Here is a 20,833-nt window from a genome sequence, read left to right on the forward strand (position 1 = left end):
GAGAATCACACTGGGTAGTAGAGAGGACTGTCCGAGCTTCGCATCTGGTAGACTCTGAGAGCCCGGATGTCATTCACGGGGCCAAGGAGCATCAAGCCTGCAGTTGTGTGGTGAGAGAGGACATCGTCTGGGCAGCTGGACCGGACACGATGACCCAGAGCCATGTGGAATCGCTCAGCGGGCAGTGAGGTGGGTGGGACCACCATCCATCCATTCATCTGTCCAAGCAGCTATTTGTCCATCCACTGTTAATTTAGCACCTACTATTTCTTAGATGCTCTGCTGGGCACTGGGGCTAAACAAGTGCCTGAAAACCTCCAGTTTATGGAGCTCATGAGAGAAACCGGCAAGAAAGCAGTCGTGGCAGTAGAGGGCCGGCGTTGGGGTTGAGGCGGGCACAGGGGCTGGGAGCCTTTGGGGACACCTGCTCCAGGCTCTGTGGGGGGCTGCGGACAGAGCAAGGTGTCCAGGAGGAGGGGCCCTTTCCTGCTGGGCTCAAATCTTTATTTCCATCTGAGGATGACAGGGAACAAGGAATGGGTGTGCGCGGGTGGGGCATCACAAACATATTTGCATTTGACAGAACTCAGGTGTGGAGAAGCCCTTGGAGGCGGGGAGGGGTGAAGGCAGGGCTGGGAGGACCCGAGGAACAGGAGAGCTGCCAGCGCAGGGGATCCCTGAGCTGTCCTTTCCACTCTCCTGACAGCTGCGGGAGGAGGATTCCTTCTGTTTAGTGATGAGGAGGGGAGGCTTGGACAGGTTATGCACAGTGCTCTGGTTCTCGCCTCTAGTAAGCAGCCAGAGCCCGGAGTGTCAGGTTTCCTTCTGGTTAACCCTGAGAGCTGCAGGCGGAGCAGGGGACAGAAGCCTGTCGCCTTCTGTCATCACAGCCGCAAAGGTGAGAGTTTCGGAGAAATCAGGTGCCACCTCGACTCGACTTGCCTGCCGCCTCCTGGGGGTCCTGTGTGGGAGACTCTGCCCCAGAGGTGTCAGGGCACCTCGAGTGGGAATGGTGGCTGAGAATAGGCAGGGCCTCCAAGGAAGCCGGGACGGAGGGAGAGACAAGCATCCCAAGGGCATTTCTAGCAGTGGAAACATTTTATTTTAAGCAGGTGCCAGCACCTCGGAACGCTCTCTTCCTTTCTCCTGAACCCGCCTGAGACGCCTGAACGGGCCCCTGCTCTCGCCCGCCCCTCGCATCTCCCAGAGGGTTTCTGCTTCTCCTTCGCTTGCGGCATTGCCCCCATCCTCTTCCTTGTATTTCTCCTCAGTGCACTTCCCGCGTCTCCTTCTGCTGTGCCTTCTCCACTGTCATCTTTTCTTCCTCTCCCCTTTCATTCTGATTTGTGTCATCTCCTTCCTGACCTGTGTTTCTCCTCATCTGTAAGATGGGAGTGGTGGTCCCTGACCTCCTAGGGTTCCTGGGAAGATGATTAGTGCATTATTTCAGCAAGCCCTTTCTACCCACTTTCCAAGTGTCGGGCTTCTGTCTGGCCCTGGGGGATGTGAGTACAAGCAGCGTCCAGTTCTTGCTCTCAAGGAGCTTCCTGCCAGGTGGGAGTCAAGATCAGAGGCCAGCCTCTGAAAGTGCTTTGCTGGGGAGAGGCCCTGTGTCCTCCGACAGTTACTGTGTTAGCCTGGAATAGCTTCAGGCCCTTACGCCTCCAGGGGAGGTAAGCCTGGCTGCCTTCAGCTTCCAGAACGCAAAGGAAAGGTGCCCATGTCATCTTGTCCAGTTCTGTTGGCTAACCAGCTTGACTTCTGTGAGCTCTCTTAGCTAATTACAATAATTCAAAGTGACTTTGAATAACATCACTATCACTAGTGCAGCTGACAAGCAAGGGTTTCATTTGGTGTGATTTAGGGAGATGTGGCCAGCGGTTCATTTCCCCACTAGAGCTCAGCGTCATGGCAGCCTCCTTCTTGCATCTCCCCAGCTCTGGATCGTTCCCCTCCTCTTGACCTCTCCCTCTTCATCCAGCCCTCCTGGGATGCCTGGCATGGCTTGGCCAGACCCCTGGCAGTGGTGGAGTCTGGGAGGCACCACACGCAGCCGTGGACTAGGGGGAGGTGGAATGATCTGGATTAAAAGTGAAGCTGCCATCAACAGCTTTGTGACCTTGAGGCCATCATTTGCTTTCTCAAGCTTGCAGTGTTTTCGTCTATAAAACCAACACCAGCTCTCACCCAGTGTTATGTGAGGTGCATCACATAAATCAACAGGCCCGTCGTAAGTACTTGCTGTGTGCTGGGGCTGAGACGCAGGGGCACATTTCCTTCAGGACGCAGCCCTGTGGACAGGTAGCTGAGGTGCCTGAGGTCAGGGCAGCGAGGAGAACAGCACTGGGCACTCAGGCAGGAGCCCACGGAGACCTGCCTGGAGGGGGCGTGGAGCCAGGCAAGCAAGAGGGAAGGTCTGAGTCTCTGCTCTCATGCTTAGGTGTCGGGAGTGGCATGCCTCTTCTTTTTTATCAAACCGGTTTCATTTCTACTTGGAGCCCCTTTCCTACAGGGCTGGGGGGAAACCTGACCTCAGTCATTTTATGAGTTTTGCCTCCTTCCTGAATCCTGTCAAGGGTCTGAGCTCTTACTCGGAGTCAGACGCTGGGCTGGGGTGGAGGTGCTGCTCTGCCCGTCACCTCTACACAGAGGCCCTTGCTTTTGTTCCCTCATTCCTTTACTCAGCTTATTTTCATTGAGCACCTACTATGTGCCAGGTGCTGTTCCAGGAGCTTTGGGCATAACAGTGAATAAATCAAAGATCCCTGTCCTCATGGAACTCACATTCTAGCAAGACAAACAGAAAGCAGCAAATCAGTAATTTAAGCAGTGTATTTACAAGATGATAGATTTCATATTTTAAAAAGGCATAGTAGAACAATGTTAGGGGATCAGAATGCCAGGTTGTCATTTTAAAAGGGTACTGAGAGAAGGCTTCAGTGAGAGGGTGACATTTGAGCAAAGGCCTCAAGAAGATGAGGGGATGCAGCGAGGGGCCCTTAACCATCCCTGTCTCCAGGGCCCCTATGGGTCTGGGGCTCCCTGCTGCTTCCGGGCCACGCTTGGCCAGGCTGTGTGTGGTCCCATCTCTTTTGGTGCATACCTGGCGGTCCTTCCTCCCAGGTGTCTCCCCACGAAGCCTACAGGAAGCAGGGCCTGGGAACTCCAACTCCTTCCTTATCTACACTGTCTTCCCCAAATCCCAGATAGAGGAAAAATCCCAAAGAAATTTGAAATTTTTAAATAGTGTCTAGCCTTAAGAGGATCCCACGCAGAGCAGACATCAGGAGAATGACTCAGAGGGGAGAAGCAGTGGAGGTGAGGCCAGGAAGCCCCAGAGGTGTGATGTCTGGGAGCAAAAAGCGTGGACCAGGGGCAGGGAGTAGTGGAGATGAGGCTGAGGGCGTGTGAGGTGGGACTGACACAGGTGACACCTGCGCGGGGCACTCGCCTCACCAGGGTCTGGTCAGGGAGGTGGGATGCAGCCCCTGGAGGGCTCCCCAAGTCAAAGGCTGTAGGAATTGGCTGCCTTTAGGGAGACGGTATCTTTTTCTCAGGCCTTTGGGGAGAGGGCATCTTTTTCTCAGGCCCCCTCAGGGTGTCTTGTCCCTTTGGCGTTTCCTGTGCAGGACCTTACACTGGCTTTGTTATGCGAGTTAAAGGAGCTTTATTCAGCCTTGCCCCTGAAAACAGACCTGGGACATTCTTTACACGAATCCTCATTTGCTCAAAAGGGTTTGCTAACTTGTTGACAAGATGAGCAAGGTCGGGAGCAGGTGAGGAAGCTACTTAAGAGAATGACCTCCCACGACATGCATGACTTCTTCCAGCCTCAGTTTCCCCATCTGCAACATGAAAGAGAGTCTTTGCAAGACCTCAGATGCTGCAATTCATGGTGCCTGTGTCGAGCCTTCTCACTGTACTGGTGCCTGTGTACGTCAGTGAAGAGAATGTGTGCTTTAGGAAAACCTCAATCCACGCTTGGTCTCACCAATTCCTGTTGAAGGCACGCTCTCTGCAATCCCAGGCAGGTCCTGTAGGCGGCGGTGCAGGATCCTCTCTGCCCCCCAACCCCCGCCCAGAGCTCGCCCCCTAGTGGGCAGGCGAAGGAGAAAAACTCAGCGCAGTACTGAGGCAGGGAGCAGTTCAGGGGAGGAGATAGGAGTGGTTTCTGCAAAGAATTCTAACACCGCCGGGCAAAGCAACGTTTACTTTCCCCTAGCGATTGGTTTAATAATTATGAAACATATGGAAGAGTTTAAAGAATATTGGGATGAATACTGTACACCCATTGCCAAGGTTTGACAGTTATTAACATTTTGCCCCATTTCCTCTCTCTGTACACATGTACAGTTTTCCCCTGGACCATTTAGAAGTAATTTATAGACTTCGTGACATCTCACCCCTAAGAAAATAAACAGGCATTTTCCTATACGAGGCCCTTAGTAGGTATTATTACACCTACGAGAGCAATAATTCAGCATCACCTAACATATAATCCGTATTACAATCACAACATTTTCCCAGAATGCCTTTTATAGCTTTGTATAATTATTATTATTATTCAAGAACCAATCAAGTCTCACTCATTGCTTTGTTTCAACTGTTTAATTTCTTCTAGAACAAGGACCTGCTCACTTCAGGGGTTTTTTGTTTGTTTTATTTTTTGAGCGTTTAGGCAGTCATCTTATAAAATATCCTCAATTTTGGATTTGGTTTGTAATGAATAGATTCAAGTTAAGGATTTTGGGCACTGGAACTTCAAAGACACTGTTATTACTTCCTTTTGAGGCGCATCAGGAGGGACATGCCAGGTGGTCCCACTGCTGGTGGCACTAAATTGGCCCCTTTGTCCCTTTGTTAAGAGGTGACTGCCAAATGTTTATTGAAAAATGTACATTTCCTCTTTTAATTAGGTATTCTATGGGGTGACACTTCGAGACTGTGTGAATGTCCTATTCCCCAGTGACTTTCACCCAATATTTTTAGTAAACATCAAATGATTCCTTCCTGACTCAATTATTATATTGGGGGGGGGGGTAGCAAAATGATAATTTTCTAATTCCAGTATTCCTTCTAAATTTATTTAGCTGGCATTCTTCTGTAAAGAAGAGCTTTTCTTTCACATTTTTAGCAACTTGGTTTTAAAGTTTAAGGTTCTACCTTCTTTGGAACTCTTAATTCAGAAAAGGGAAGTGTGTGTGAGAGAGAGAATGTGAGAAGGAGTGTGTGTGCATGTATGAGAGAGAGACAGAGACAGAGTGAGAGGTAAAGGCTGAGCCCTGACACGCACAGGCCTTCTTGAGAAGGCCCACCATCAACCCAGTTGAGCTGGTCCCTTCCACTCCCCTCCCTGCTCACTCCTCTCCAGCTTCACTGGCTTCCTGGCTATTTCTCAAGTGCAGTCAGCATCCTCCACCTCAGGGCCTTTGCACTTCCCTTTGCCTGGAAGCCCCTTCTCCCGATAGCCACATGGCTCACTTTATTCTGTTCCCTGCCCAGATGTCATCTGGTCAGAAGATTTCCTGGTCACCCATATAATGTACCAGCCCCTCCCCATTACTGTCTCTCTCTTACTGTCCATTGTGTATCCTCCACAGCCCTCATCAGGACCTGCCCCATACACTTCATGAGAACAGGCCCCTTGTCCCATTGATTCAGAGCCTAGAATGGGCCCTGGCTTACCATAGGCCCATAAATATTTGTTGAATGCAAGAAGGAACACACACATGCATGCATGTTTGGTAAAGCTCTGAATGAGACCAGAGCCCCTTCCCTTGTTTCTCCTCGCTGCTCCCTCCAGATGACCGCAGAGACCCTCCAGCCCTGGGTAGACAGGACAGCTGTTCCTCGGCCCTGGGATAATGTGTGCCGTCAGCAACTGCTAGCTTGGCGCTCAGTTGTGAAAGCCTGCAGAGTCAGGAAATTATCTGCCCCCCGCCACCTCCACCTTCCTTGACATGATTTTTGGGGAATAAAAACAAATCAGAATTCATCAACTGTGAACAAAATTGTCAACTGTGAACTGTCAACAGTCTGGTTTAAAAATAGACGAGAGGTTGATGAAATACAGCGGAGAAAGCAATTTAAATAAAATGTTAAAAAATAATACCCAAAGCGGGCGAGGCAACAGGAAGAGTGCGGAGCGGTGGAGAATGTGAGCAGCGGAGACCTGCGTGAGCACTGAACCAGAGAGAGGTTATTAGTTTTGCTTTACAAATCACAGAGGAGAGAGATTTACTGGCCATTCATGGGAAAACATTCACTCATTCCAACGTGTTGGCGTGTTATGCGAAATGGAAGGGAAGATTGGTTGGAAAATCTGCTGGCACGTTTATTTTTAAGTAGGTCAACATTTTGAATATTTCTGCCAATTTGTGAAATCTCTGGCTCTTCTTCTGTCTCCTCTGTTTCTGTGATGATTGGGGAAGGCATTTCTGTCCCAGCAGGTCAAGGGGTCTAGAAGCTTCAGGGGTTTGTATTTATTTTTATATTTGTGTTTATATGAATATGGGTTCCAGTACTGTATGTAAAGTCCTTAATTTATTTCCCACGTCTTCAACTCCCCTCCTTTCAATAGTTATGGCTAATTATTTATTTAACTGCTTTATCATGAAATCAATATAAGGCCCTGAGTTTTTCATATTTCCTCTCTTCTGGGCATGAGTCTCAGCCTGTACATTGGCCAAGTTCTTCATGTCCAGCTACCCCACATCCTGAGGCTGCCGTTTCATGTTATCTTCTTTCTTTTTAGGAGAACTGAGCCATCTTGGCACAAGATCTGTGCTTTATGAACCTAAGACAAGGTGATCCATCCCTTAGAGACTCTCTTTTTAAAAATGGAAGGTGTATTAGTTTGCTAGGGCTGCTGTAACAAAGTACCATGAGTTGGGTGGCTTAAACAGCAGAAGTTTATCATCTCACAGTCCCACAGGTATAAGTCCGAAATGAAGGTGTGGGCAAGGTTGTTTCCTTCTAGAACTGCCAGGGAGAAGCTGTCTCTTGCTTCTTCCAGCTTCTGGCAGCCTCAGGCATTTCTTGTGGATGGTCCTCTTCCCCCCATGACTCTTCACATCATCTTCCCTCTGTGTGTGTCTGTCTCTGGGTCCAAATTTCCCCTTCTTAAAGCATGCCAGTCATATTGGATTTGAGGCCTCCCTGATGACTTCATTTTAACATGATTATCTCTGTCAAGACCCTATTACTAAATAAGCCACACTCTGAGATACTGAGGGTTAGGACTCCAACATGAGGGATGTAGTTCAACCCATAGCACAAGGTGCAAATCTTTCCCTCCCAGAGGGTGAGCAGGTGGGCAGGACAGTAGTGATTCATCTCTTTTTAGACCAGATTCCAGTGTTGGCCAGGGCTAGAAGGGTTCTCCCCCATGAGCCACGGTGACCTTCTGGTGGTAGCTGTACATTTATTGAGCTGTGACTCTTTCCCCTTGTGATGGACAAGCTTCAGGGAGCACCTCTGCCTTTGGCTGTTGGTGAACTTTGTAGATTGAATGGCTCTCTACTCCAGACCCATATACTTTGTTTGTACCTGTTTGTTCCTCTTCTATTCCTCAACCCCAATTCTTTCCCTAAAATGAGGAGTTATGGGTATCACTTCCCAAGAATGTCATTTTTCAGTTTGTTTTTAGAGACCACCTCCAGACTACAGACTCTTTAAGAGGTAGGCTCACAGGCCACCCTGTTTAACTTGGAGCTCTGCAGACCCTGTTCTGACGCAGGACAACAAGCCCAGGTGGGGCAGGGCAGGGTGGGGTGCCGGCTACCTGGAACCTCAGGACCTGCAGGGCACACGTGGAGGAAGCAGACACATGCTTTCTGAGCAAGTCCTAAATGCCAAGGAATCACCATCCATAATTTTGCCAGTTTTCAACTCCTGTTTTGAGAACACTGGGAGGGTGAAGGTGTGGGTGTTCTGAAGGCTTGTCATTTGGTCCTGAGGTAGGGCGGGAGCTAGTGATGTCCCTGTGGTGTTGGGGGACACTTATTTCTCCCTCCCCATATCTCCCTGGGAGGACCTTTTCACTCCCTTGCTCTCTGCTCCCCGCTACCCCGTTCCCAGGCAAGCTGCCTATGTCCTGTTGGGTGGGAGCCCGGCATGTCTTAGATCAGGTTCATAGTCACAGCCAGGAGCAGCATCCCTGCGTTGGCCAGGTAACATAGGCACCTCTTTTTCTCTTGGCTCCCATTCTCTTGGCAGGTCTGTACTCAAGGGGGAGCGTACCTGCCTTATGTTTCCAAAATCTCTGTGTGCACAGACCCGGGCACACTTCTGCCAGGTCCACCCAGGTCTGTGTATTGTCTCTGCCTGTGATTGGTGGTAAGTGGACCAGGGCTTTCCTAGGCCTCCATTCCCTGCAGGTTGGGAGAGGCAGTTGGAGGTGTGAAGGTCCAAGGCTGTACAGCCCAGTCTAATGGGAAGCCCTGTACTGTGAGGGTTTTGTGTCCTCTCTGGGTAAAGCTGGTGCAGTGACCACCTTTTGGCTTCTATATCTGTTCTTGCCCAGCAAGGACCTGGGGAAGAGGGGATGGGGTAAGAGACTAGTAGGTAACTCCACAGGTGTGACTTGGAGAAGAGCTCTAGGAAGGGAACGTGTGTGAGATGCCTGGGTTGTAGGCCCTTAGATGCCTCTGCCCAGAGATATTCAGGGTTCGCCACCCTTCCCAGGGGCGTCCCCGCATACGTGCTCTCACTCCTCCTAACCAGCTTCCTCGGGAGATGTGGTGATAGTTGGTCCTTACCTGGATAGAAGCCTATAAACTGTGTTTTATGGTTGATCTTAAAGTACTTGACAGGTAAACATATATATATATTATTCACATGTTGCCAAAGCTACTAACAAAACAAACGCCTCAGAATCCAACACCCAAATCTTGAAATAAACCATTCCCAATTTTCACCATGCGTCTGTGGGCCCCTGTCTGACGCCGTCCCCTGCCTCCTCTCTGGAGGTGGCCTCTATCTTGATGGTGTCTGTCAACACCGCCCCCCCGACCCCCGGCTTCTTTAAAGTAGCTTTTACCACATATGTGTATATCTCTTAAATAGCACATTTTGAGCTTTATAAAAAAAATGAAATTATAGCCTTTTGAGCTTCATTTAAATGCCACATGTTGTTCTGGAAGATAAAAGGCAGATCTGTGTCCTTGAAACATGCATTTTCACCACTGCAGATAAATATTGTTTTCTCTGGTGGCCCCTTCCTGGAGTCAGGAAGAGGCCTGGCTGCCGCCACAGACTGAGACAGCGACTGTGCAGGAGAGGGGTGCCGGGGCCAGCCACGGAAGCTGTGTTACTAGAATCACAGTGCGCAGGAGTCCCTAGGCCAGGCGAGGCCACCCAAGAGGCGGTTGTTCTGGGTACCTGGGAAGCAGATGGGCTGGATTCCGACTCCAGTGATAGACTCAGGTGAGCGGGGAGGCTAAAAGGCAGAGCGTTAAATGTGGAGCCCAGAGAGAGGACCGGGGAGCACTGTGAGTCAAGGATGGTTCACGAGAGCATCTCAAATGCTGAGCTCTGGCACCTACACTCCTTGCGCAGGCAGACTGGTGGCTCCTGGTGGCCGGAACAGAGGTTCAGAGCTGCAGAGCGAACAGGGACCCCATCCTCCTGCCTTTATCATTCAGCAGCTATTGACTGCACACCTACTGTGTGCCAGGGCTATATGTGTATCATATCATGCCAGGGATAAGACCGCGACTAAGACTTTTCCCTGCCATTAAGTACTTTAGGGTCTAGTAGGAAGTCATCTTTCGCTGAAGTATGCTGTGGTAGCAAGCGATCCCCAAACATCAGTGGCTTGTGACAGCAAGCATTAGTTCCTTGTTCATGTTGCATGCTGGCTGTGGGTTCGCTTCAGCTCTGTTCCGTGTCCTCTGCCGTCTGGGTCCCAGGCAGAAGGAGCGGCCCTTATGGGACACATGCCGTTTCCATAACAGAGGGGAAAAGCAAGAGGGGCAAACCAAGCAGTGGTTTTTCAAATGTCACACAAACCTGGCTTGGATCATTCCTGTTCACCATCTGCTGGCCAGAGCGAGTCATGTGGTCAAGACTGCTGTCACCACAGAGGGGACATCAGATTTCATGACACACGGCCCTGAGCAAAGTATAGATTCCTCTTCCGGGGAGGCCAGAGAATGTTTGGGAAGAGGATTACCATCTATCACAGATACAAGCAGGCGATTGCAGTCACAGTATGATAAGGCTTTAGAGCAAGTCACTGTACTAATTTTGACTTCATAAAATAAGCTGACATGTAAAAAACAAAGTGTATTTCTCCCTCTGAATTAGCTTTAGGGATTCTGTTGAGAAAATAGTATGAGAATCACTAGCCTGAACCTGAGGATTGTTCCAGAGAGCTAGCCCAGCGGAGGAGAAGGGGGCGGGGTGGGGCCAGTAACAGTGGTCTCCCCTCTAGCCCCGGGCACGTGCACACAGGCTGTGCTAGTTGAAAAGAAGCTTCTTACACTGGGGACCCACCTGCCGCCTTCCAGCGTTCTCCTTGGTGCATCTTCTGTCCATTTGGACCGTCTGCAGGCACGGCGCATACCTGGGGTCTCTTTTGTGCTGCATCCCTGCATACACATATACCCCTCCTCCCCTCATCGTCACATCCACGTGGTCGCACATTTTTTGTTTCCTCACTACATCCGTCAAGCGACGTTTGCGGTCTGGGCCGTGGCTTCCTTTCATACGGCCCCCAGCACGCCTGCCACCACGCTGGGCCACACCAGACACCCAGCAGTGTGCACAAAAGGGAGTTTTGCATCGACAGGAAGCCAGCTCCCCGTTGGCTCATCTGCCGTGCTCTCTCTGCAAGGGTCACAGGTGACTGCATGGCCAATGGTAGGAATCATGTGAGTGACTCCAGCACGTGTAGGTTGAAAGCCCTCTCTCCCTGTGCTCAGTGTGTAATCAGTGTGGGGACTGAATACCCCGTCGTCTCACAAGGAGCCGGGATTCATCTGCACTCGTGTTGCTTTGCAAACGCGGCCTTTTCAAAGATATGCATTTGTGCTTTCCGAGGGCAAGGACCATATCTCCCCTTTTCTTCCCTTTGAAAGATGCCGCGTGGCACCCGATGAGAGCTGCACGCACCGTGCGTGCTCCGTCCCTTCTGCCTGTCTCCCCTTCCTTTGAACCTTCAGCAGATGCCAGCGTGGTTCTGGGCCCCTGGGCCTTTGCAGAAGCCTGATTGCACACAGGCCTTGATCTAGAGAATTTTGCAGGTCAAAAAGGGAGGGAACTCTCAGACAACTCAAACCCAGGCCAGTAGCCCAGCCGCATAATTAGCCACACGCGGAGTCCAGTGCAGGCCATCTGTTCTCTCGGTCCCTCCACGTGACAGACACAGTGATGGGGACGGTTAAGTGCTTGGCCCTGGAGTCGGTCAGACGGGGTTTGGAATCCTGGATTGTGCGTGTCCTGAGCTTTCACAAGTTATTTAGCCTCTGCGTCTCCATTTCTTATTCCATAATGTAGTAATAATAAAATGCTGTTAATCGTTGTGGTCTTTTGCATCTGTAAAGAGCCTCCTTCTTTCCTGCTTGGGTTCTGAATCAGTTGAGACTTAAGGGTAAAGAACTGGAGACAGCGGCCAAAATATGAAGGGGTTGACAGGACGTTGTATGGCTTTGGGGCTTCTAATTTTGAATCCTAGGATTCAGTGGACCTTTCCACCCAGTCCCAGGCTACTTAGACAACCACAGGCATCCTCTGGGGGGAAAGACTGTGTCAAACTTGGGTTTTGGATGGTTGAGGCCAAAGCATTCACTCCTCGCTCGCTCCCGGGGAAAGAGCTGGGCCGCACACACCATCCAAACTTACGAAGTAGATTGTTACCCTTCTCCCCAGGAAGAGGGTGAGCAGCTGAGCGTGACTAGGAGGGCTACACTGGTAGAGCCTCCCTAGTGGGGGTAAGGGAACGAGTTGGAGCAGCCTTCAGCCTTTTGTCTTTGTGGACCCTCTGGGACTCCACAGATGTTAAGTTGCATCCTGATACTTGCATAAACAGTTACGGTTGAGTTTACCACTTACTAAACTAAGCCTCCCTGTGCAGTATTTTTAGATGTTATCCTGTGCATTTGGGAAAACACAGAAGGCCATTTCTTAGTTAGCATCCTGTACTTCAGACCTTTAACAGAGATGAACTCCTCTTCGCTCTGTCTTTGCTTCTGTGAGCCTAATTGTGGTTAGAAGGGCACTGGCAGTTTCCTAAGGAAGCTGGGGAGGGGTCTTCATGGCAGTATTCTTAAGGCTCGTTCTGTCTGTCTTTTGCAGTGCAAGTTGGAGTTCCATGCTTGTTCTACTGGCAAAAGTCTCACCACCCTCTGCGACGGGCCCTGTCCATGTCTCCCGGAGCCCAAGCCACCAAAACACAAGGCAGAGAAGAATGGTGAGTGGACATCGCAGGACACCCCCTGAAGGGGGGCTGTGTGGTCAGGGCAGCCTGACATGGCCAAGGTCCTCCCTCCCCAGACGCCAGGACCCTGGCCCTTAGCAGAGGCATTCTAGCTCGGGCTGCGGAGACCGTTATGCTCAGCAAGTACCCTAGTCATTTAGGGACGCCAAACTGAACCACCTTCAGCTGCCATTAAATAGAAAAAGAAGAGCTGAGAGTCTTTGAAAATAATTCTGTTAGACCAACATATGCACTAGGTTCTTCCAGAGGTCAAATTGGCTACGGTGTAGGAAGAGCGGGGTTTCAGCGTTAAGACCAGGCCTGCCCTGGGGTGCGCCTTGGTCTTCCTTGAACTCTAATCTCTAAATCCTTTGAAAGGCCAGATTTCAAAACATAGACTGCAGAGATGTCACGATGATGGACAGTATCCCAGCGCAAAAGCAGCTCTCTACTAATATGTTCTGCCTCTGCCTGGCATGCGACACAGAGCCAGTGGGTGGATAGAAGAAGAATAACTCCCCAGGCGCTGCGGTTTCTCTTCCATGGCCGACAGGGGTGGCAAAGGTCGGGCTTATCTGGATGTTTTCATGATGGAGAAAGTAATGTTGGCCCACTGGTCTCAGCCCCTTACAAGCCTTCCGTAATGAGACCCAAGATAGAAGTTTGCGTTGGCCTTCTGTGGAGCTGGGCTTTCTCAGCTGTAGGGGGCTGTCGCGTGGAAAATGTTGGACATCTGTGTGTGAGTGTGTGTGCGTGCGTGCATACGTGTGTCTTCTAAAGCCTGCAGGTATTTGTGATGGAGGAGAATGAATAGGGTGTAAGTGTTTATCCACTTACCTCTTCCTAAGCTGTTTTGTCTTTTCCAAGGCACATAGATGGAGATGTTCAAGTGTAAATTTGTTCATGGTGATTGCTGGAATGTTGTGTTAGAAGGCTCTTTGGGGGGTTTAACCCAGGATGTGGAAGGACATTGTAAACTGTAAAGCACTGGGGTCACAAATAATCTCTATAGATTACTCTTGGATACCGAAAAGCTGATCTCATTGCATTTTGGTCTGATTATCTATATAACTTAGTAAGAAGTGTTAACTAGGGACTTCCCTGGTGGCACAATGGTTAAGAATCTGCCTGCCAATGCAGGGGACATGGCTTTGAGCCCTGGTCCGGGAAGATCCCACATGCTGCAGTGCAACTAAGCCCGTGCGCCACAACTACTGAGCCTGCAATCTAGAGCCCACGAGCCACAACTACTGAAGCCTGTGTGCCTAGAGCCCGTGCTCTGCAACAAGACAAACCACTGCAATGAGAAGCCCATGCACCGCAATGAAGAATAGCCCCCACTCGCCACAACTAGAGAAAGCCCGTGCACAGCAACAAAGACCCAACACAGCCCCAAAAATTAATTAATTAATTAATTAATTAATTAATTAAAAAAAGAAATGTTAACTAATCTACACAAGCCTCCTTGTACTTTGGTCAGAAAACCTAAAGCCATGCCGTGGTAAGCAACTACAAAGCCCACAAAATTAACTTCTGTCTGGAGATTTCTTTTTTTTGCGGTTCGCGGGCCTCTCACTGTTGTGGCCTCTCCCGTTGCGGAGCACAGGCTCCAGATGCGCAAGCTCAGCGACCATGGCTTACAGGCCCAGCTGCTCCGCGGCATGTGGAATCCTCCCGGACCAGGGCACGAACCCGTGTCCCCTGCATCGGCAGGCGGACTCTCAACCACTGCGCCACCAGGGAAGCCCTGGAGATTTCTTAAGAATCTTCTTAGGAAGTCTCAGTAGCCTCTCTTATTCCAAGTATATTCTTTACTGCTTTTATTTAGTCTTCTATTCTGAGACAAGGAAACCAATCCAAGAAAGCCATTTCTACCATTTTGCCTGTAGTTTTCTGGGAGGGCTTTGTGGTTCTTTAAACAAAGTACAACCCTTGTTTCTTCATGGTGGGTTTGTCACATCTGATTAAATGAGAATCACTCTCAAATATGATTCTCCAGGTATGGCCTTGGCTGTACCATCTATTTGTTCAGTTACTTACTGGTGAAAACTAGAACAAATTCTTATCGAGCCTGTGCAAGAGTAACGACATTGGCATTGAAAGTAAAAAGACTCAGAAAAAAAGTGTTGTTCCAGAATTCTGAGAGGTTAGTGAGAACAAGATTATCTCTTGAAAGGGTTTCATTTCCAAATGTTTGTAAAAGCACAGACCACTAAGTTAATAGTGAGAGATGGGTCAGGAAGAAAGCAAAAGGACTTCATTATATGCCTATCAGAAATGAGAACAATAAAAAATAACACCAGCAATATTCTCAAACCAGTGATCAAAATTATGTTTCCTTCATTAGTTCCTGCAGTCCTGTCTAATTATTTTTTGTTCCACTGGCTCTTGGGTCAACTGTCTGCTTTTATGAAGTCATCAGAGTCCTGGAACTCCACACTCCGTCTCTAGTATCATCTGGCAATTATCTAAGAAATATCACCTTGGAAGCCTGTAACAAGGCATCTGTTATTTGAAGTATCCATCAAACTTGGTACACTTCTTTCCGTGAGGCTCTGAGATTGTCCTTTTTGGCTAAAGACCCAATTTCTGCTGTGACTTAAAGCAAATATTTTACATAAGCATGAGGGGAAGCAGGAACTACCTGTTGGTGATAAGACTGAGTGTAGTTAATTTATTACATATCCAACAATATCCTAATGGAGGAGAGTATAATCCTCCATCAGGATAGGATGCTTCAGTATTTCATATGGATTTGATCAGTGTTTCCCTGGAGGATAAGGGCATATGACAGGCAGTGAGGGCACTGATAGATTCCCCAGGGTCATTATGTGAAATGAAACATTTAAATGAGGAACATTTTACCCAGACAGAATCAGTCAAGGGAAGGCTGACTTTTTCCTTTAATTTGACGATTCTTTCCACGTAGCTCTTGCAATAGTTTGCACCGGGCAGTGAGCGCTGCACTGAGGTTGTGGCAGTTGGGGTGAGGAAGAGGGGATGGATGCACAAGAGGGATTGGAGGTGAAATGCAGGGCAGCTTTCATTTGGCCACTTGGCTGTTGGGTGAAAGGCGGAGGAGGAGTGCCCACCAGTCCACACCCCCTTACCTGGCAGCTGCCCCTCTCTGAAGCTGCGGTGGGAGTGGTGTCTATGGGCAGACTCCATCCATGAGACACACTGTGGCTCTGAACAGCATCCAGAGCAATCTTGTGTCTGTGCCTATTACAGAAATGACATTTGACAGTCTCACAAATGCAGGTGTGTCAACAATGTGACATTACTGTTGCTGATGATGATATTTTACCTTCAACCTTACCTCTGTTTTGAATCGTGGTTCCTTCTGGTAATCCAAACATTAGTGAAGTCATTTCCAGGTAAATTCTGTCAATTCGGGATTATATCTAAATTCTAGGAAGCTACCATATTGGTGTCACGTGGGTCCTGGTGTGTCTCTTTCTTTGGAATCTACCTCTGTGGGGTTTTGCAGTTTTTAATTAGTTGTCCAGCAATGTTTCATCCTGAGTGCGGCCAAGGAGAGATGTCTAAGATCCTGTCCGTGACCTCTGCTCACTCATACCGAGTCCTCTTTACTCTTCTGAGTGTACTCATCCTCTCACTGCCCCTCCTTGGCCCCCTTCAGGGCCGCACATAACTTCTGTGACCTTCTGGTGTCAAGAAAGACTGCGGTGAGTTTACTCTCTCAAGCCGTCTCTCCTTGGATCTGCCCAGCAGCCATTTCTCTTGCACGCAGAAGGCATCTTTGTGAGACTTACCTCAAAATGGGCTTCATATTGGTAGAAAGACACAGGTCCTCTTTGCTGCGGGACCTCCAGCTGTCTGGGGTTTCAGGAGTGCCTCTTCCTGCCCAGGCCCCAGAGCTGAGTTTGGGACCAGAAAGCTGTGGTGAGCAGAACGTTTCCTAGGGACTCACCAGCCTCTGCCTGTTCACCTTCCTTTTGTAGCCCCAACTGTGATCAGTACTGGATGTGAGTGTCCAAGGTGTGTGAGGCCAGGGTCTAACTAGCTCTCTTTCTGATCTCACTCTGCTTCTTCCAGCCTTTGGCTGTTTGAGTTACAGCAAACCCGTTTCTTGGAAATCAAAAGTCTCTTGTCTCAGCTTTGGTTTTGAGATCATTTTTAGGAAGTCAGAGACAATGGTTGATTTTTTTGTGTGTTCTCTTTGTTTTCTTCTGGCATCTCTCCTTGGATGTGGCCCCTGGGGAGATGGTAGAGGGTGGAGTCATCCTTTAATACCTCTGAATATTTCCTCTCACACCTCTCAGTTACTCATGAGCTTGGACAAGTTACTGAATTGCTTTCTCTCTCATCTCTGTGATACTAGACCATCCTCAAGAGTATAGCCTAATGATTGTCCAAAGGAAGGGGAAAATTAAAAAGAAGGAGATTGAGCCTGGGGGAGAATGGATACATGTATATGTATGGCTGAGTCACTTTGCTTTGCACCTGAAACGATTACAACACTGTTAATCGGCTATACTCCAATACAAAATAAGAAGTTAAAAAAAAAAAAAAAAAGAGGGAGATTGAAGTCTACACATTAAGCCTGGGTTTCTGTACCTTTTCTTAGAGTCTCCTAGGAAAGGTCCCTCCCCAGTTTCTCTTGGTATTTTCCAGTACCCAAGAGCCAGCCCAGTTAGGAAGTCACCTTTCACATCTAATGTTAACCCTTTAGTTCTGGGTTTTGCTGCTGCTTTTTCTTCAGTCCTCAGTAAAGAATATGAGGAATGTCTGAAGCACTTGTTTCTTGATTTCTTTACAGTGGTTGAAATTTTAGGGGTAAAATAGAGGACTGTTAGGGTCTTGAAGATACATTTTTTCAACTAGCCCGCCCCATACCTGCTGCTCTCCCCACCCGGACTCCCCTCCCCTCCGCTCGTTCACAGAGACAGACCTCTCCCCTTGGCCTGGGCTCAGCAGCCTTGTTCCCTCTGAAGGAGGGACTCGGAGCTCCCTCATGGCTGAGGTGAAAACTCTGTAGCTGTAGGGTATCAGGTCAGGAAAGATCTCCCCTGTCTTCCTCCATACCACGCACGAGGGGACCCTCGTGTTCCTCGAAGGCGCCTCGGGTTTCCCCACGGGAACCAGGGGAAGGCCGAGCGGGTTGGGCCTCCAACCTCCCCTAGAGTGGCTCCATCTTTATGCTTTACCACCTCAGATCACATCTGTAGGAAAGGAGTTTGGCACCAGGGAGCCATTGTTCAGTTCCCATTTACCCCAAGAGAAAACTGGAGGTCTATGGAGAGAAGGCATCTCTCCTCAGGTCAGACAGTGGGCAGGTGTGGGGCAGGGTCAGAGCCTGGGCCTCTCGACGCCTGGACGCCTGGGCTAGTGCCCTTGTCCCCCCCATGTGTACTCCCTTAGGTCACAGCCCGCCAGGTCCTCCGCCTAAAGGTGGTCGAGGGGCTGTAGCTGAGTTGGGTGGGAGTTAGATTTATTTCTCCGGGGTCTGACGTCGCTTGCCTGGATCTTGAAGTGTGAACCATCAGGCAGAGTGTCCCTGTGTTCCCACAAGCAGCAGCGTTTGGAAGGCATCCTGCAGAGTCTCTCCTGCCCCCTCCTCCTCCGCCTTCGGAGGAGAGAGTAGAGCGAACAGCACTGTCTCTAAGGCCGGCTCCTTCTTTGCTTCTGTTGTCACAGGTTAGCTTTTGGAGGAGGGATGGGGACCCAGCCAGTCGGCCTCAGGTGTTCTGGAGACGGCCGGCCGTGGAGCTGTGACCCCTTCCTGGCCTGACTGTGCTGGGAGGTGGGAAAGGAAGTTCCACAGATCCTTCCAGCAGGGCATGCTAAAGAGGAAATAACAACTTCCCTCCAGCTGAGCTCTTGGGAACAGTAGAAAAATAGTCTACAATGATTTCCTTTTCTCCAATGGTGATTTCAACCTGAGGGCTAGATTCTGGGGGAAAAAGTCCCGGGCTGACAGACGGTTGTCTAATTCCATTACTTATCACAAGTCGAGCTGGGGAAATGTGTTTAAACGGGAACAGGAGGTGGTGCCAAAGAGACGGGATGAAAAGTTCTTCCTCGCTGTGATGTCTCAATGGAAAAATCCTAAAAGGGTCCTGCTGCAGAGGCTCCCAGCAAAATGAAGGTTTATCTTTGCAACCACAGAAAGAACATTTTTCTTTAATACCTGTTGTGTAACAGGGTGAAGGCCTGGGGCTTGCAAACTTACAATTTAAACGCGGTTTATGTTAACCTTTTCCATACCCATTCAACTTCTCTCACTGATTATTCAGTACTACATTATGGGCAAAAATTAAACATGTAAAGGAACATTTCATTTTTAGGGCCTTGTTAATAGAAATGTCATGAGCTTTAAAGAAAAAACAATTGGGGGTTAAATTAGCAACTGCATCCAAGATGAAAAACGTATTTGTCAGGACTCTGGAGGTAAATGCCGTGTTTGGCTTTGAACTCAGATTCTTCTTCTGTGAGTTCAGCCCTGGGAAAGTAGACCACAGATTCTCCTGGTCATTCTGAAGCTTCCTTGGTAGCAACTGATTGGAGAAAGCTAAAGATGAAAAGAGAGAGAAGGGTAAACTGAGGGAGAGGGTGGCCAGGGTCATAGCTGGAGTCCAGAGAAGGAGATAGAGGTTGGTGTTAGAAGTTAATGGCTTTGATAATTCACTCAGATAGCACCCTTCTCCTGCCCTTATTTTTTATTTATAAATTAATACCCATTCTTATATAAAATCCAAGTATTATGGAAAAAGTGTCTCATATTCCCAGTTCTATTAGCTTTCTGTTGCATATGCTTCCAATTATTTTTTGTAAACATATACTAATATACTTTTAAAACTGTACCCATCCAAAATCGGGATCACATTCTACATGATATTTTGCACCCTGCCTTTTTTGTGTGTCGTATGTATGTTTCCATGGAGGGTCACATCTATCTGTCTGTCTGTCTCTCTCCTCCTGCCCAAGCCCCCTGCCCCCACCTTGCTCTCTTTCTAGCCAACCTGCCAGTTCTGCTCCCTTGTACTCCAGTCTTAAATATGTAATGACTGCTCCACATTTCTGTTTGGATGCCCATAGGCATGTCAAACTTAGCATGTCCAAAATGAAACTCCGGATCTCCCCCCAAATCTGTTCCTTCTTCCTGTTGTATTTGCGGTCTTAATTAATGGCAGCTTCATATTTCAATATGCTGAAGTAAAAAAAAAAAACCTTCTTCCTCTCATGTGCCACATATAATCATCATTTGAATCTACTTTCAAATAGATTTTCAAATATGAGCACTTCTTACCACCTCCACAGTTACCACCCTAGTGGTCCAAGACATCCTCATCTTTTATTTCAATAGCTTCCTAATTAATTTCCTGGCCCCTACATTCTCTTTTGAACATAAGAGTTAATCATTCTGTAAACTGTATGTCAGATTGTATAATTCCATGTTCAGGACACTCCACTGACTTGCCATCTTGTTAAGAGGAAAAGAGAAAATCCTTTCAGTGCCCTGCAAGGCCAAGCATGATCAAGTCCCTGATCAGGTCCCAGTGGGTTTCTCAAATGTGCCATCATATCCTGCCTCAGCCTGGACTGTCTTTCCCGACATCTACATGGCTCCTTCCATCAGCCACCCTTCAATCTCTGCACAAACATGGCCTTCTCAGGAAACCCTCCCCAGCACTTCCTATCTCTCTTTCCTCCTTTATTTTTCTCCATACCATTTATCACCTTCCAATATATTAGATAATTTGTTTACCTATTCTGTTTATTGTCTGACTTGCCCAACTAGAATGGAAGTTATATGAGGGCTTTCTCTCTGGATTTCCAACAGTTATTGGTCAAGTGTTGAATGATTCTACCTCATTATTTTTAAAGCATTGTCCATTATATAGATTTACCATAGATTATACTGTTTAAAATGGCCAAAAAAAAGATTTACTGTGACAAGAGATCATCTGTAGAAGGTGCTTAATACGTGTATTAAGCCCTTGGTATATATGTTTAATTCTTCTAACAACCCAAAAATGTCATCTGTAGTGCTGGTGAGAAAATGTGAGATTTGGAGCTTTTCGGCACCTTGCCTAAGGCCACCCAGCTAATAAATGAAAGAGCAGGGATTTGAAGTCTTTCCTAGAATGTGTGCTCTTATCCTCACGTTATACTGTGTTTTTAACCTAAATTGAATATCCATCGAAAGGGCAGACTTCCTTTGGAAAAAGAAAAAAAACAAAAGAACACACACACATACATTCACACATTTTAAACTAAATTTCCCTGTGCTTTCAGTGCTCAGAGAATGCACTCCGTCACTGATATCACAGCCCTCTCTGATGGGATTTTTCCAAGGTGAGAGAATCAGTGTCCTCACTCATTTTCTCCTCTTTCTTTCTGTAATGCGCCTTGTTCTCTGAAGTTTATCAGAACCCTGGCATGAGCTCA

The 20,833-nt window shown here is 48.4% G+C and overlaps 1 protein-coding gene across 1 annotated transcript in view; it reads left to right on the forward strand.

Annotated features, from left to right (window-relative positions):
• SPOCK1 (SPARC (osteonectin), cwcv and kazal like domains proteoglycan 1) overlaps positions 1-20,833 on the forward strand; it is a gene marked incomplete at both ends in the record, with an annotated part of 530,118 nt that overhangs the window by 432,319 nt on the left and 76,966 nt on the right. Inside the window, one exon of the mRNA XM_079701955.1 lies at positions 12,298-12,412. Coding sequence (XP_079558081.1) covers positions 12,298-12,412 — 115 coding nt within the window. The remainder of the gene's footprint in view (positions 1-12,297; positions 12,413-20,833) is intronic.

Source organism: Hyperoodon ampullatus (genome assembly GCF_949752795.1).
Source record: "Hyperoodon ampullatus genome assembly, chromosome: 4".
NCBI classification, from domain to species: Eukaryota; Metazoa; Chordata; class Mammalia; order Artiodactyla; family Ziphiidae; genus Hyperoodon; species Hyperoodon ampullatus.